This window comes from Bacillus rossius, chromosome 1, assembly GCF_032445375.1.
Source record: "Bacillus rossius redtenbacheri isolate Brsri chromosome 1, Brsri_v3, whole genome shotgun sequence".
Lineage (NCBI taxonomy): Eukaryota > Metazoa > Arthropoda > Insecta > Phasmatodea > Bacillidae > Bacillus > Bacillus rossius.
In genome coordinates this window covers 83,165,509-83,184,469 of record NC_086330.1, presented here as the reverse complement: position 1 = coordinate 83,184,469, position 18,961 = coordinate 83,165,509, and the positions used below count along the sequence as shown (strand labels likewise).

Genomic DNA, 18,961 nt, shown 5'->3' with positions numbered 1-18,961 from the left:
GACAGCAGGACGCTCAGTTTGTTACTGCCGTCGACGGTGTACGGATCACCTAGTTTGTTTCTTCTGGTGCATAAGTCGTGTAATTGCCTGTTCTTGAGACTTCGATAGCATCTTTACCGACTTTAACGTCGAACTCGATGGAGGATGTACCATCGACTACGGGAACCATGACGCCAGCGCCGACGATGTTGGAGCAGATCCCGTTGGCAACGCCTCTGACAACACTGGAGGAGACTTCGATATGTGCTGTTCCACCATCATCCGAAGTTTCATCATCAGCAATGGATTCTTCAACTAATGAAGAGCGTACATGCGTCAGTGCAAATACTGTGACGCATCATTTACTATCACCTCAAATGCTCGCAGACATGAAAGAAGCAGTTGTTCTAGTAATGTTAAAAGAATACAATTTCAGTGCAATAAGTGCAAAAAACTAATTTCACGTCTTGATAGCTTACATCTTCATTATAAAAAATGCTCCGAGAAAGTTAAGTGCGCGTATAATGAACATGGTTATTGTTTTGACTCTTGTGTTGTACCGGCTGATGAGTCTATACAAGTGAGACCCTGGTGATATGGACTTCAGTCCGTCTGTGGCTGTGGTGATGACCGGATCGGATAGACATTTAAAGTCATGTAAAAGGCTTAGTCCGCACAATAAGAAGACTGTTTGAATCGAGGAATCCAAAAGGCTTTGCTAATTTGTCAGTGTTTTTTTGTACTTGTAGTAGTGTATTGAATTTATGTAATAAAATTTTTTTAAAAGAACTTGTGGTGTTTTTATTTTCTCAAACCTAACACTTTTTTAGTATTTTTTTAATTAAAGTTGTTTTGTATCGGCTAGGGATCGAACCAAGGACCTTAGTCGATCCAATCAATCATTATATGGATTACAAATTTATTTAATGAATTTTGGATTTTTTCCCGAATTTCTAGCATTAAAATTATGAATTACCAATATGTTGGTCTTGATGTCTGATAGGATGATGGTTGTAGAGGATTTAGAGTCTCTTTACGTATGTTGAACATGGTTTATTGAAATTATTATTTTTTACATAATATTAAACATTATTGCATCAATCGGGTATCGAACCGAGGACAGGAATCGATCGAATCAATATGTAAGTTAATGAGTGATTTATTTAATGAATTTTGGATTTTTTCCCGCTTTTCTAGCTACATTATTACATGATTTCAAGATGGCGGCCGTATTTCAAGATGGCGGGGGGCACCTCTATAATAAATGATTACTGCACTGTAGCGGGTTAGAATAAAATTATCCAGATGGAAATGTACTCTATAATACAAGTACACACACACAAGATGGCGTACTCCAGCAGGTGGTAGCTCCTGGTAGCATGTACTGAACATAAAATGTCGAATCCATGATGGTCGACAAGGACAAAGTCAAATTTCAGGGTGAAAGTCAAATATCCAGGTCAAGGTAAAATATCAAGGTCAAGGTCAAAGTTCACGGTCAAGGTCAAATTTCAAGGTCAAGGTCAAATTTCAAGGTCAAGGTCAAATTTCAAGGTCAAGGTTAAAGGTGTGGTGACCGGTTAAGTATACTAACTTGGTATCAGCACACTCTAGCGGATGAAAACAAGATGGTGACCTCCAGTTTCTTGATTAAATGATGGTGGCCGTTACGAAAAGTGCAACGGTGGTTATAAGGATTTTTTTATTATTTAATTCGATTAGTTAATTTTTTTTAATGATTTTTAATTTTTTCCCGAATCTCTAGCATTAAAATTATGGATTTTCAAGATGGCGGACATGACGTCATACTAGGTGACGATATATATGCTTTGAAAAAAAGTGATAGGAGTCAGTCTGCCTGCATCCACCATTGAGGAAGGAGCCTGTCGCCATTTTTAGTTTTTTTTGCACTCACCGGGTTCGAACCGAGGACGGTAATCGATATAATCAATCAGAATTCGAATAAGTTAATTTTTTGATGAATTTTGGAATTTTTTCCATTCAATTCGGATAATAATTAAAGATTTTCAAGATGGCGTCCAAATTTAAAGATGGCGACCATAACGATAATTGCAACGGTGACGTCTTTATTCAAAATGACATATTCCATGATGACGTCAGAGGCTTATCAGAGGCTGTAGACATGGATGCTTAAGCCTCTTTAAGTAATTTGGGTTCTTTCTAAGGCAAAACGACTTTTGAGGATTTTCGAAATCCTAATTTTTGAATTGTGGAATTTTTTGAGATTTTTTGGCGGAATTATTTTCCACAGAAATGTAAATTTTGACGAATTTTGGGCAATTTTTGCCCAATTTTGGCGAATTTTGAGGGTCAAAGGTCAAGGTCAAACTTGTCCCGTTACGCTATGTCCCGTTACACTCGTCCAAGATGGCCGCCGTGACGTCACAATGTCACAATCCAAGATGGCGGACACCGGCTCAGGCTCCACGCGCCAGCGCCAGTCCTCGGCGCCCCTATTATATACTACTCTAAGATGATATTTTGTAGAAATATTTTTACAAATAATAAATCAATTCAGGTCCATTATAATATTTACTCTAGGCAAAGTATAGGCCTGCAATTATTTTACAAAGTGATTCTGAATTGAAATAATTATGTTTATAGTTAGATACTCAGAATAAAAATAAGAAACATTAGCTATCTATGTGTACGTGCGAAATAATTCATTAAGTATTTACCGTGATATGAAAAAAACATAACAATATATCGAATATTATTTTTGGAGTTATATTATAACTGATTATTTAAATTCAAATATTTACTCATTTTTCTATCTTCTTAGATTTAAAAAAAATCGTGTAATTTTAAATAATTTATTTTCGATTTTCTGTCAAAGTACTTAAATTTTTGTGTTTAAAATCTTTGCCTACTTTTTAATGGTGTAAATAATATACTGAGAAAATTGTGCGCGAACGTATTTTAAAGAATTTTTTTTTGTCATTCCTTGAAAAAAAATATATATATATATATATATATATATATATATATATATATATATATATATATATATATATACATTTATTTTGTTGCTACAACAAACCTTAAAAATATCAAGCATTGATCCTGGTTTAATAAGCTAAAACATATATTCATAATTATATTTCACTTTTATAATTAACAAGCAATAAAACAATATTAATTTGGCGAATTAAATGAGATCGGCTTTGGTATTATTTGCTTAAAGAAAAAAAATGGGTGCATGTACTTATTTACGCGCGTTAGAAGTCATATTTACTTAGCGTAATAAAAAAATAACTTTAATTTTGTATGTAAATAATTAATAGAAACAAAATAATAAAATTGTTTATATTACATTATAAATACGGTTGGTAAAGTATAAATTCAATAAAATTAAAAAATTAAATAAATACCTAGTATTAAATATTAATATAAACACGTGTTAATTTTTTTATTTAATTTAGTAAAATAACATAGATAAATTTAACTAAATAATGTAAATCAATAAATATGATGAATGTTTATTCTGGTTTATTCTTTTTAATTATTTAAATAATTATAATGTAGTGATTCTTCATTTAGAATACAAATAAATTATACATACGGGAACATAACTTCACTTATATAAATACACTTGAAAATTTTACTTACAAAATGTTTACCTATCACTAATATTCACAAAAATGTAATGTTTTTAATTATATGTACCAGTATTCAATATCAATCACTAAAGCAAATGAATTAAAAGCACATATACTGTAAGTATAATGTTTGTTTGTAAGCAGTATTTAATATTTCATCCTGTAAATTTTTGTTGCCTGCTGCACGTGCATCGAAAAAAATGCTCTCATAATTTATTTTCATAACGTGCCTAAAAAGTATATTCTTACCTCACTTATATAAAAATGTACTTTCAAAAGTTTATAAACACATTTTCTATCAATAATATTCACTACAAAATAAATGTTTTTTTTTATTATAAGAACCAGTATTCAGTATAAATCATTTAAGTATATGAATTAAAAGCACATATATAATTATTTTCATTTATCCTTTTTTTTAATGTAGACATTTTTTTCTTATCCTGTGAAAATTTAGTTTACGCGCGGATCGTAAAATTTCACTCTCATCATTTTTTCATAACGCGCCTAAAGAAGTATAACTTCAAAAACCTGAGGTAAATAGCTGATACGTGGCGGTCAAGTATTTTGAACACAAAAAAGATCAACATTGATAAACACAGACAAACAGCTGCCACAGGGACGGACGGACAAGACAAAGACAAGAAGACTAAAGGATATAGAAAGTGAAAAAGTAATGTGCTCTTACCCTGGAGATGCAACTGTTTACACTTTGTCCGCTGGGAAGAGAAAGAAAGGCGGAAAAAAAAAAAGAAAATTTGAATTATACAATTCAGAAGCTGTAAAGTGAAGGTAAAAAAGATATGTGAAAAAGCAACACATATTTCTGTCTGTGTGTGCGACAATGGTAACTGCACATTAGTATCACGTTTCAGTCCCGTTTTAATTACATTTGTCCTGCCTTTGATAAAATTAATGGTTTGTTAGTTGTAACTGGCTTAATAAAAGAAAATAATGCTCCTGAGTTTTGTGGTAAGAAATTCATAATGATGCCTTCCTTTGCAAAAAAAAAAAAAAAGAAATGTGGATTTTTTTAATTGCACCATAAACATTAATATATTTTTGCTTAAGAATCATGTGTTTTAAGAAAGTTACAAAAACAATTTCTCTTATTTTTTAATCATAGCAATGTTCACTTCAGTGTGCAAGGGGTAAAAATAATTAATTTTTGCTAAGGCAGCTATCACATCATTTAAGGTATGCACACTCACTGTCGCGCACACAGACGTGTCTCTCAGCGTGATGCTTGCACAAGCATGCTGTGGACCCTACTTAGCAGTAAAGTTACATAAAAGGAGCAATGAGAACAAAGCCGTGAAACAACTGTCATTCATGATCATATTTATGTAATTTTTATTTTATGTACAGATTATTCAAACTTATTCTATTGTAGTAGCAATAAATAGCATAACTTACAAATAAATATATTAACAACTATGAAGTTGAAATATTAAAATTAATTTTGAAATTTTTAATTCCAGTATTGTTTCTTAGATAATCTTATCTCACCTTACGTAGTAAATTTTAAATTAAATTTTAAGCTTTTCAGCTTTTCTTGGACTAATGCTATGTGTGACTGCCCTTATTATCAATTACTTAAATTTTTAACAAAATATCAAAAGGAACAATGCATAAACATTGGACTCACAGTTAACAGTTCACAATTTCTAGCACTCAAAAGGTTTTTTATTGGCTGGTCTGTAAACTTATTAGGACATAAGCTTTGCGACATTTAAGAAAGAAACTCTGTGTGATATGGCTCAGTTAAGAGGCCGTAAGTCCACCAGAGTGAGATACGAGAGAGAAGCCGCATGCCAGACAAAATAACCTGAAGTGAACATAAGAAACTCGAGAACTTACACAAAAGAGGTACGAAAGCGTGCTTTATCTGACAGAACTACAACTTCCAATTATCTGAAGCACGTCCAACCATTAATCTGGTTGTAAATATTAATATTTAAAAAATAACACACCGTAATATCCATTGCAAATATTTATATATAAGAGGTGAAGTGCTCATCATTTGAAATACACATAATAGTTAAAAAAAAATGAAATTTTTTATACTAAATAGTCCGGTAACACTGCATATACAAGCAAATATAAAACTTAATGAGTAAAAACTGTGGAAGTTATCAACTATCTATCAGGGTAAGCTAATACGTCAAGTATTATGAGTTTATTTTTCAGAGAAAAATATTCTTTATGAAAAATCATGAATAGTGGTAATCGACCAAAATTAGCTAGAGTCCTGTTATATTCTATTTTTACGTTAAACAAATCATGACGTTTATAGGCGTTTACGTTTTGTTTTCGCGTTTTGTGGTCATGGATGAGAACGAGTATATTGACATTTTCTCGTCAATGGGCATGTTTGGAATATTTCGTTACATTTAAGTGTCAATTAATCAAACATGATTTCACAAATAGACAATGCAGGTTTCACACAAATTTTCAATATTAAAATATCACTGCACAACTCTTGCGCGAAGCAAGGCTAAAAATTAATTGGCAAAATCATATTGCATCCACGCAGAATAATGACTTCCCGAAATCAAGCCTAGCTGTAAAGTTAGGCCAAAGTTAAAAAATTACAGCGTTAACACACTATATAAAAACATAGTTGTATTACTTAGGGAACTGTGGTGCGACAACTGCATTTGCTTATTATGCTGCCGTAGCAACACAATACCAATAAAAAGTCATAAATTTACTAACATTACGTACATTTTAAGCTTTATTTTAGGCAGTTGTGTTAGTTTAAGACTTGGAAAGAAATTAAAGCCGATTAAAAAGAAGCTTTAAGTATGTAAATGTGGTGACACACGAGAAGAAGATATATATTGGTTCTACTTGTAAGCATGCCCCGTGCATAATGCCATGCTCCGTCGTGTATTTACAAGCACGCAGTGAGTGGTGAGAGAGAACGACCAGAACTGGAGGAATAAATTACCAACAGCAAGTAGCATTACCACACTTAATTTAAAAGCTTTACATATTTACAATATTGCCAAAAATTATTGGTAGTAGCTTTGCGCTTAGACACACACTACTAAGCAATATTACACATATTGTACCTCTACCCTAAAACCTTGTAAAAATCTCATCAATATGAAGTGTTTACAGTTTTTAATATTTTAAAAGTCTTGTAACAAAAAGAACTAGTATTTGTTAAAACAATTGTGAATTTTAAAAGTACGTTATTGTAAAACTTCGAACTATTTATCTTGTAATAAAACTATTTTAGTGTATTGCACCAAAACATTGGTGTTAAAAAATTAATTTAAGGTACTATTTCGTAATAAAATAAACTAACAAAATAAAGAATAAAAAACTAATGTTAAGAGAGATTTAATGTAAGAATATTTTCTATTAACTTTAGTTCATATTTCAATATGCATTAATTGCCATTTTTTGAAAAACTGACTAAAACAGTCAGTGACTAACCACAAAAAATAAATCGAAATAATATTCTAACTAAAAAAAATTCGTTTTAAGGAAGATGTTTGTTCGGAATGTAATAAGTATACACGGCCACTGCTGCAAGAACTATTGCATAGGTTGGCAACAGGGACGGGTAATGTTCGCTAGTGACTTTCAGTACAATATTCACATCAGAACACGTGCAGATAATATATCGTTTAAGTATAATGAAGATTTTATGAGAGTTTAAAAATTCTGCAATGAAACAAAACGAGAAAACTCAATTTGTGATTTAAATTTAGTTGTTGCCAACAACTTTGTTGATACCTGCAGCTGACGTCATTGTGTAAGGAAGTCATATATATTCTGATATTAAGAAATTAGTCAAGATATTCGACATCATTGGCTTGTATAAAATGCAGGAAGGCTCATTTAATGAAACAGGAGGATAAATAAATATTTGTATTTAAGAAATATAAAACAAATTTGAAAAATATTTCGCTTTAATGACGAGCCAGACGTACTGTGATTCTTAAGGGGGTGCCTCCCATTTCAAGTCATGATTTTATATTTATATTAATCACTGATCAACTTTTAGACTGTTTCAATTGTTTAACTTTCACGAAATGAAAAATATATACAGCGCATACTTTTTGCATAATTAGATTCCAAAGTTACATTTTTAACGTTTTTGGGTTGTACAAATAAGGATAATTTAATTTATTGCAGAACTTTAACTTTTTAGGTTTAACTGCAATGCCACTGGCTACTTCATGATATGGTTTGCATTTCTATCACAAAAAATCATTTCATGTTTCTTGTCTGTCAAAATCGTAACAGATTAGAGAATTTTGAAATGCCAGATAAAATTAATTAATATTTTCTGAAAGAAATTCAAACCATTTTTTGAAGTAGCCAGTGGCATTGCAGTTAAACTTAAAAAGTTTCAGGTCTACAATAAATTAAATTCTCCTTATTTGTACAACCCAAAAACGTTAAAAATAAAACATTGGCAGCTAATTATGCAAAAATTATGCGCTTTATATATTTTTCATGTCGTGAAAGTTAAGTAATTGAAAACGTCTACAAGTGTAACTGTAATTACTGTAAATATAAAATCTTGACCTGAAATGAGAGGCACCCCTTTAAGGCCTCCACACTTTCATTGACTGCTAACATTTTTTGTTACGTCTAGGAAAGTGCAATGTAGCTCTGTCTTTGTTTTACCTCGAGTGTCCCCAATTAAATCGTAAGGAAGAGTCGTATAAATTATTATCCAGTCAAACAGGTAACATCCTTGTGCAACCTAATGAAAAAGAAGAATTTCATTTTTGAGTCTCCCATGAAAGTAAACAAATTGAACGAAGAAAAACACTAAAAATCTTAAAGGCAACTGTCAAGTTTGTATATTGAACTCATCACTGAAGAATTTTCGTCCCACTATATCTTTAGGTCTAGGTCCCACTATATCTTTATATATTAGGTTTAGGTCCCACTATATCTTTAGGTTTAGGTCCCCTATATCTTTAATTTTAAGCCTCACTATATCTTTAGGTTTAGGTCCCACTATACCTTTAGGTTACTTTATGAAAGTATTTCTAACAGTTTAATTGCAACACGATTAACTGGAGCTAAATAAAACTAGTGTCTCTCTAAAACATACTTTAAGACCTACAGTTACTACTGGCTTATAAACTATTTGCTACTAAGAAAACTTAGATAAAACTCACTAAATGTGATCCTCAATTATTAAAATCAAAACTTTACATTCAAAATAATCACTAGACGCTAACAACATGCTTAGTATAAATGGTTTAACACAGGCCATGCCCTTAGTTCTTTAAAAAAGCATTCATAATATAATTATTTTGTTTACGCAATAATACAATAACTAAGCTCAGAATCACATACTAAAAAAAAAAAAAACTCAAACTTGATCACACTACGGGTCGATAACTTATCTCTCGCAGTATTATTTATTTCATCTGACCTACAATTGCTCTCAGAGTCTAGTGAACATGTCAGACCGGACTTTTGACTAGCAATTAGAAATGGCCGTGTTGGATCCACTTCTGGGCTGTGGAAAATTACAATTGCGGTAGATGTACTAGATTTGTATTCCATATAAGAGAGCAAAACTAAAAACCATTGAAGGAAAGAATCGTAATGTCTACCCCTGTTACTCATAGTCTCATTTGTGCAGAAATAACTGGCGATCCCAAAAAAGCCTTTCGATGTATAAAATACCTTGTTTCATTTGCGTGCTAATCATTCCTTGAATAACGATAGGTATTCGCCGATCATGTACAGAGTAGGTCTGGGATCCAAAAATATGGGTAACCCGAATAAAGGACTCTGGGTAAATAGACATCGCAAAGAAATAAAAATATAACGAAGAACAAAGTTTTTATGAAAGTATTAAAAAAAGTGACACTTGCTTCCACTTATTTAAGAAAAAAACGTATGAAATTTGTATATGCTTCAGTTGTGAATCAAACTAATCACCTATTTCTTTTACATATTCGAGATAAAAAAAATTATCATTTAAATTAAAATTCTTTGTGCATGGTCAAAAAGTTACTCTCAAAAATTTCTAAAGTGGGCAAGTACGGTACTAGACACTTATACACTACAATTAATGCAGAAAACAATTGTGAAACTATTTCTCTAAACACTGCAAAATGTACCACGTATGGTGACTCGCACAAAAACTTTATTTTTTAACTCTTAACTTGAATTCTGGTTTGTCATTTCAATGTAGTAAATTCAATAAGTTTCGAGTTTCTTGCAGTTCCCGTTAAACTGATAAATTTACACATTCTTTTAAAAAAAAATTATAACATTAAATTAGTTTTAATAAATTTAAATATTTTACCGAGCTTGTTTGGGTATCAACATATTTGTACTCAGGGACGCGGGCGATAGTGGTACATCTAAAACAAAATTTTACAAGCGAAATTTCATTCCCTGGAAATGGGAAATACACGTTCCGTCAAATAAGAAAAAAAAAAGAAAAACTGGAAATAACTTTTAGTGGCAGTGAATTTATCGTAAGTAGAAATAAATCACTTAACAGGTCGATTTAAATTAAAGGGATTGTAATGTAAAATTTTACCATAGTCAGTGGTATAGTTACTTAGGATTTTTAAACCGTTTCCGATGTTTAGCTTTGTATATTTTTACTTGTGGGGTCGTAGAGTCGGCCTCCGTGGCGCAGTCGATAACGCACCGGGCTACGTTGCGGGGGCTCTGGGTTCGAATCCCGGGTAAGACATGGATGTAATTTGTGTTGTCTTAATACACCAACAATCACAACTCCAATTTCACAATGACTCGGGGTGACATAACAATACAATTTTAAGGGGGGGGGGGATGATTGGCACACTGGTGTGTGCCTGTGTGCCACCCATCTTAAAAAAAAAAAGTAGAGAGTTTGGATAACTACGTGTGCGGTGCACTCCTAGCAATTTATATGTGAGAATGCGCTTGGTGAGTGCTGTACGCCTGAAACAAGTACAGAGCTGAGTCTCGAGCTGACAAAACCTACACAGATTGCCAAGCAAATGTTTAGCTGACAGTGTTGAAAAATATTGTATTCGAATTTTTTTTTTCAATTTGATTTTTTGTAATGAGATTAAATATTTTAGAACAGATAAATTTTCTTTCCAGTATTTTTTTATTTACTCTCAGATATTTTTATGTTCTTTGTTTATATTTATTGCAATGCACAATGTTTTGGGTTCTGAATGTCATATATCCGAATGTAGCGCGATAAGAATTTTGTTGAGTATGTTTTTTTTTGGGAGACTACTACATATCTCTCTGCGATGACGGTATCGTAGGTACTAACGGGAAACCGATTCAAAATAAAATTGGCAGTGTCGTATAGTTTTAACCATCTACTAAACGAGTTTGCATTTACGTTAAAGAATATTATTAAACATAGCACTGAAAACAAGCCAATGGAATGACATTTCAGTCAATACTACTCAGAAATCCATTTATTAATTTTTTTCTAAACAAAAGTGACATGATCTATAATGACATAGTTTGGAAGTATTTTTCTGTTGATTTATATATTCTCAATTAATTTTTTAGTTATTTTAATACAAAGTTCTGCCTTACTAACTAAACTGTCTAACCTCAGTCGATAATGTATTATTCAATTTACTATAATTTACCGTGGCTTGCATTGACTAGTTACACCCCGGATGTGCCACTTTTGGCCATAGAAAAGTAAAATACGACATTGAAAAATGTGAGCGAGTCTTACAGTACTCGCCAGTGATGTTTAAACATCTAACTTTGGTAACGAGCAAATAAATGTGTTGTCATGTTGTTCGTGTTACAAATAAACTTATAATACGAAACTCGGACACTAAAATTCAACGTATAATTCTTTAAAACAATGCCGAGCGTCATAAATACTCTGAAAAAAAATTCGCTGTTAAAGTAACAACATTTTTGGATGCTAATTGCACACGTACTTTCTGCGCCCGCCGCAAGAATTCGCTGCCTGAATCTTAAAAGTAGCTTGCCATTATCACGCGCAGATATCAGCAAAAAACAACCGGAAATTTTAAGCTATTAAAATTGACTCTGATAAAATACATAATGACTTGAAAAAATCCTAAACACTGGCTTTGGAACTGATTTTCTAAAAATAATTTTATTAAAATACTGTCCATCTTGATACAATAAATTCACTAAGCAGTTAATACTTTAAAGTTTCCGCATACTTTAGAAGTTATAGTTATATGTAATCATTAAAATATTAACCTGAAACATTTAAAACACTTTATTAAACTAAGTATTTTATTGTATATTTGCTTTTGCTTAAACGACTGAAATAAGTCTGAAAATACTTCCTACAAACAATCTGTAACCTAATTTAGCTGATTCAACATTATTATATAATATTATAATATTATTAAAAAGTAAAATATAGTTTTTTCAGTAACAAGCGTGGATCTACCGCTGTGCTACTAAGCTTATTGGGAATTTATAAGGAGACTATGTATTTTCATAAATGTAATGTCAGTTTTACTAAGTATTTTAAAACTAGTAATTACTTTTTACTATGTCATTTAGTCTATTAAATATATGCCAGGGTAGTTTCACTATGATAAAGTTACATTTAATACACCAATAGTTACGAAAGTGACTATAAATGGGTTTATGTTGCTACACGTGGGTCCGCTATCTTTGTGACATATTTACGTACATCGACTTTTGATTCATTTTCACGAAATTTCTCCTAGTAAATGCCGTGTACTGAGAGCTAAGATGTTTAAACGTAAAAAATGTTTGTGTTGCAACTCGCTTCTAAAATACAGATTTATTGTCACTGAAGTAATAACATTTGTCATTTTTGACTCGTGATTCGCTTGTAAATGTTCGCCACGGAGAACACATATATGTTAAGTGGATGTGTTCGTGCCACAACGGGTGATCTGACCTGGCTTCTTCTATTCGTCTCGGCAGGCCGCAGTTCCTGCCGAACAGATCTGAGCCAACTGATCAGACACCTCGTTCAACCCAACAGCATTCGAAAACAAAACTAAATACTATCTGAAAATTCAATTACTCTAACTACTTCTTATAATCTTAAAGAAGCCATATCACATTTTTTTATCGTACAAGTAAGTTTGGAGTTTGCATAATTTAACATTGTAATCTACAAGCTGGGAAATATGTAATCCATGAAGCAGTCTCCAAGTATTATGTTCTAGAACATGGCCAAGAGTTGTGGAGAGACACGGGACTTTTAGCTAGCCATTTCAATGTGCTCTATTGGAGTCTATTTTGCGAATTTATTTGAATACAATAAGCTGCCAGAAGCATAAGTATTATGAAACAACTGTGTATGTTTCTATACTTAAACATAGCCCCTGGGGTTTTAAGAGACTACAGCTCAACGATTATTATTTATGAAGTTCAGGTAGTATATGTTTTATGACATTTATACATTTTTTTTGTCTTAGCGGGCTTCGTATGAAAAGTTTTTTTTTGTTGAAAATTTGACACATTGAGTTTTATTAGTAAGTGAATGATAGAGGGAACAGTAAACTTCTGTTATCATACACAGTTAACAAATTATAGAACATTATTATAAAAAAGGTAAATAAACTTTCAACACGGGACTCACGAAATTTACTGAATAAATAGGTAACTTAGTAACGAAACAAGAGGGACAATGCAACAGACTGTTGATTTAATAGCGTGCTTTGAATGTATTGAGCTACTACCCGATAGTCACTGATCACTACCCATTCTCACTATTCACTATCCGCTGGACAAGAACTTAAAGAGCGCCACGTCAAGGAGGGCTGTGTATAATATCTTGCCTTTAAGGAATCAAATATAGTAAAACCAAAAGCTATTATATTATATTAGTTAAAAAGTTCTGGTATTTAAGTTTCTAAAAGTTATTATTGAATTCGTAAACAACTACCGTTAGAAAATGTGTGCAAAAAACGTATTCATTATAATCAATCGAATTTACATCTGTAAAACTATACATATATTCACTTTAAAAGTGTTAATGTGTCACACATAGTGTTAAAATCAATAGTATAACATCTAACGCTCGCAATAAATATGTATATATATTCGATTCCTTGCAATCATTATTGTAAAATGTGGAAGTTTTAAAACAGCTTCAAGTAACAGGAAAATTTACTGAAAAATAAAGTCAGAACTACTCCATTAATTTATAAGTTTGAAGCAGATCTGGTGTTCAGTAGTTACGTCAGTTTCAGATGAAGAGCGGCAGCAGGGCTGAGTAGCCTGCGCGCGAACTGTACACAATCGAGCGGAGCGGGGAGTCCGGAACGATAATGCGTGGAGACTGCTAATGCAGCGAGTGCCTGGTCTACGGTGCGGGCTGGTGGGACGTCTACTGGCTCGTCTACTGCCCCCTCCCCCCCAACACTTACAGCTGACCAGCGGGGAAGGAATGAGGGCGTCGCGACTGGCCCTCCTCTGGGGCCGGGGCTTGGCCTGGCCCAGCACGATGCTGTCCACGCTAGCACCTGGTGACGCAACACACACACGCTGCGCGCAGAACCCTTGTCTCAACACGAAGGCGCATCGTGGGAACCCCTTATTTACCCAGCAATAACCTGTGCCTCACTTCATTTAAATCATTCATGCAATGGGAAATTTTTATTTAATACGCATTCTTGGACACACGCCATTGCAGTTTTGAACTGTTTGTCACGGGAAAAATTCATGCCAATTCCCGAAACGTCGAAACTGTTTTGTCATAGGAAACCTGTGTTCATTGGTGTTGTCGTCATTGTGGTGTCCATAATATCTGTTTTATCGTTGTGTTAGTATGTTTGATTTGTTGTCTTCCTGCATTTACTGTTATTATTGAAACTGTCTCGTCGTTGTTAGCCCACTGTAATCGTCTGAACTATAAACTATATATTTTTTCATTACTTAATTCCTTCCGCGAATTTCTTTTGCTGTCTGATGTTTAAGTTTGTATGTTTTCTTCTGTGCTGTCGTCGTTGTGTTGTCCATAATACCTGTTTAGGTACATCGTTGGGTTTATCTGCTTGACATGGCTGATTTATATTTGTTCTCTGTGGGTGTTTGTTTTTTATTTTTATGTCTTAATTTGCGTTATTGAATTTTTGCCATGAAAAGCAGTGCAAAACTGCAGTTGCGTATATCCAAGAGATCTTATTAAATCATATACCTGTGCATCTTGTCAAAAGTAATTTAAAACTTGCATACTAAAAATTATACTATGCATATTAAAACCACAACTAAGAAGCTTTATACATAAATTTTTATCGTTACCATTACGTGAACGAAATTAAATTTGAAAATTAATGAGTTATGTAGAAGTTGGGCCTATAGTTCTATTTGCAATCTGCGAAGAATGTTTATAATGAATCACCGATTAAAACATTTATGTTCTCTCTTGTGCTGAAACAAAGCAATTTTTTCAAGTTAATTAATAGTTATTTCCATGGTGATGTATTTAATATATCATGGGCAAAACAAAAAGGGTCTAGATTGCTAAAGCTCCGTTTTCGCTAGAGATGCTCAATTGTTGCTTAAATGAAAAGTGTTATTAACTAATACAAACTTTGACCGCTTTCCTTTCTTAACTTCTTTCACATCTTCGCCAGTTTTTTCCAGTAATAGATTTTTTTTAAACCAGTGTAAGAATTTACCCTAATAATGTGGGTAAAGTACCTGCCATGTTTCTCAAACTAGAGACCTTGGAGTCGCCCAGTATTTCTCACTCCTTTAATAATTCATTTAAGCTCTGTTTCAATCGTGGACATTGCAAGCAAGCTTGTTTCCCCCAAAGCAAAATGTTTTCCATTTTACATAAGTTTTGCGGAGCTACCAATAAAATAGGCAAAATTGTTGGAGTTTTTGATGTGCAAGTGCGTCAAATTTAAATGGCTTTGTAGGGCTCTTTTTTATACCAGAATTAAAATTAACATGAAATATAAACAAAACAAAGTTGTGAATAATTGAATATAAAACATATTTTAAAATAAAATAAAAAAAATCAAAATAAAGATAAAATATTAAGTTGTAAAGAAAATATAATATATACAGAAACCTGTGTAAACACATTTTATTGTAACTAAAGTCCTAAATGAAATGTATATTTTCAAAAGCATTTACAGCAAAAAATTAAAAAAAAAGATTTAATCGTTTTACACATATCTTGAATTATTATTATGAATTTTGAATATGGATCTAAATAATAAATAATTTTTTAATTACTTCTGTTTAGAAAACACTTATTTTTGGCTGTTAAATTTATTTTTATACGTTTTTAATGAAATACCTTTTGAATCCGAAGCTAAACAATCGTCGATTTTGTTTGTTGTGAATAATTAGTTGAAGAAATAAGAAGTTTGAAATTCAAAATGAATTTAGTTGTTAGACACAAGAAAAAAAGAATTAGGCAATGAGTTCTTCATAATGATAGCGGGCTCTTATCTTCTTTCTGTATGATATATCTTTTATAAATGAGAAATAGGAAAGCGATGATTGTCATACAGATATTGTAAACTGAGCGTAATAAATTAGCTCAAAAGGTTATGAAGAACACTTGTGAGTCTAGTATTACTTTAGTCTTTGAGCGAATGAGTCATAGTATTAATTTTTTTTTTTTCGAATTGCAAATAACTATATTGAAACTAGTCGCCATTGCATTTTTTTTTGTAATGAAACAAATAAGACAATGAAATAGTTTAAAGTAATGTTCTGTCTGAACAAGGAAATACTGTTTTATCAAAATGTATGTGAGTAATAAAGTTACAGCACCATATACTAGAATACTTGCACCACCATCTTTGTTGCGGGGAGCGTCACAAGAGCGAGAAGACCAGAACACATGTCTTAAGGGCAGGACTTGACTACTTGAAAGATACTACACACACTCTCCCCGAGGTTTCAAATATGAACAATAGAATGAGGAGAGCACATTCATCTCTGACTTTGAGTGCAGTCAGAGAGCACCTGTGACTTGGGGGGTTTGAACTCCTGAGTCCTTTTGCTGGTATATCTCAAAGGTTCAAAAAGAGAAATAACCAATGGTAAGATAGAGAACTGGTCAGCTGATTTTGTCCTGGGGATTCTTTCTGTAATTCCAGATGAGCTCTGTTGGAGAGTGCTAGGGATTGATCTCAAATGCTTGTTGGGCTACCTACCAGCTCCGATTTGGATCTCATGACAGCAAAACCCCATGCATGATCTTTAGTATCCATGATTTGGTTCTAACATAAAAGGAGTCTCCATGATATCCCTTCTGTGCGCACTGTAGAACTGATGTCCTGCGAAGAGTTCTTGTGAATTACCAGTGATGAGCTGTAGAAGATTAGAAGCTCTGACTGTTATCTGAACCAGGCTAATGATAGCTGTAAACCATTTGCACTTGTGTATAAATGCATAAGGGTCGGTGAGACATTGCGATCCTGTAAGGTCGAGGGTACCCACGTGGCATTGTCGGGTGGAAAAGTGGTGACAGTCTGACCCATAAGGCCTGGGAGAGCATATAGTGCTAGTGAAAGTTGGGAGTCACACGGGCTGATCTGTGAGTCTTCGCTGAAGTTTACTTAGTTGATCCTTTATCGGAATAGTAGTTGGTTTCATTGTTGGCAGTGTTGATACTGCATGCTGGCAAAGCCTAAGATGAATAGGCCCTACCCTGAAGGAGATACCATCCTATGGCACTGTCGATAAAGTGCAAGGAGTGGGTTAGCACTCCAGCCAGACCAGCTACTGTCTCAGTGGAGGACTCGGCCAGTATGGGGGCGAGGTGCATTAGAGTGACTGACAGGGCCTCGATAGATTATAACTGTACTGAGCCTGTACTGTACTGTGCAGTAAATAAGCCTTCTGTTTTCCATGGTTTGGTAGGATATTCCTGCATCCATGGACTCATAGAAGGTCACACAACATAAACCCATGAAGGGTACTAGGTACTTGCGTGTAACAATTGTTTAGTGGAATTGTTGCTGAATACATGTCTCCTACTGCTACAGGAACCAGCCATGCTCTTGCTACCTTCTCGGGTTATTGGAGCGGCCAGTGGCTCCAGAACACGGGTAGGACAAGCCATGTTGAATAAAAGTGTACTAACTGACGCATGTAAGATCATGTAGCAGCTGACTTGTCACTTACACCACCTGTGAGTTAACTTGAAACTAGCATTAGTAATGTCACAAGTGTGTGTTCCACAACTTTAAATATAGCATTCAGCCTAAATGTCAGTTTGATCCTGATAACAGTGATGGTGATGATTAGAGTAAAACTGAAACTTTATAGTGGCTCGACTGTGTTGTTTGTCCAGCTGGAAACAGCACAGCAAATTCACATGTGGGTTGATGTGGATAGCAACTTTTCCTTTGTGTTCCACAAAAATTTGTTCGAAGTTGCAGACCATTTCAATGGCTTTGCGAGCAACACTTGCGTGTATATCTTTTGGTTTATTTGGGTTAAAATGTTTTATGAAGCTTCGAAGAATCTCTAGCTTGTGTAGAAAAAAAGAAATTCCAAATAAATTGAAATTCCGAAATTCTATGTGCCAATTTATCAAACCAAATTCTCTCTCAATGAGGTTGGTAAATGTTCATGGTGTGATATCTGGAAACTAGTAAAAGAGGACATACGGTGTTCGTACATTAAGTAGATGAGATTCACTTGTGTCATCACAAGAAAAACCATGGCGACCAGTTCCTGAGTGTCCCCCGTGATGGGAGACTTGGCGACGGCAGAGCGCGAGGTTGCCGAGGAGGCACCGGGGCTACTCACGCCTGTGCGCGCGCTTCTCGCCGCTGAGGCTCATGGTCCTGCCCAGTGCCAGCTCGCCCTTCACCGCCTTCAGGTTGCGCAGGATCTCGTCCGGGTCACGCATCACGCGCGCACACGAGCTGCGGCGTCGCTCCTTCACGTACGTGGGCGGCGGGGCTTCGGCCTCTGCAACAGTCCCTAGTCAGCAGTGCAGGACATATCAACACATCTCCTCTAACCACCATCTTGGCTACCATCGTTTCACCTTCGGTTGTTTGGCTTGAAACTTATTTGAGTATCAGTAATTTTTTTTTCTTGGTTCCCTGAAGCAGTGTTTCATCCTTAGAAGGATGGAAGTCTTGAGGAGGATGGAACAATTGGGGAAGAGATGGAATTGTGGTGTTCGAGAGGCAATCGATAGTATTGTGGATAGTCTTAGAGGGATTTTCCATCACAGGATTTTTCGCAAGCGGCAAACCTGAAGGATGTTGACATTAATGGTTGAGTTTTATTGTGGTACACCCGTTTATACAACACTGCATTCTGTCGTTGCGCATTCCTCACTTTTTACCCTCGTCATACTTTTGTCGTCTACCTCAAGGTAAACGAGACTTTGAGTCACAATTCAATCAGGTTCTCAGAGCAATATGTTAATTAGGTAAGGA

The 18,961-nt window shown here is 34.1% G+C and overlaps 1 protein-coding gene across 1 annotated transcript in view; it reads right to left on the bottom strand.

Annotated features, from left to right (window-relative positions):
• LOC134530920 (regulating synaptic membrane exocytosis protein 2) overlaps window positions 1-18,961 on the bottom strand; it is a 350,617-nt gene that overhangs the window by 28,949 nt on the left and 302,707 nt on the right. The window contains exons 20-21 of the mRNA XM_063366274.1: window positions 18,318-18,494; window positions 13,961-14,056 (exon numbers count right to left, since the gene is read on the bottom strand). Of these exons, the coding sequence (XP_063222344.1) occupies window positions 13,961-14,056; window positions 18,318-18,494 (273 nt within the window). The remainder of the gene's footprint in view (window positions 1-13,960; window positions 14,057-18,317; window positions 18,495-18,961) is intronic.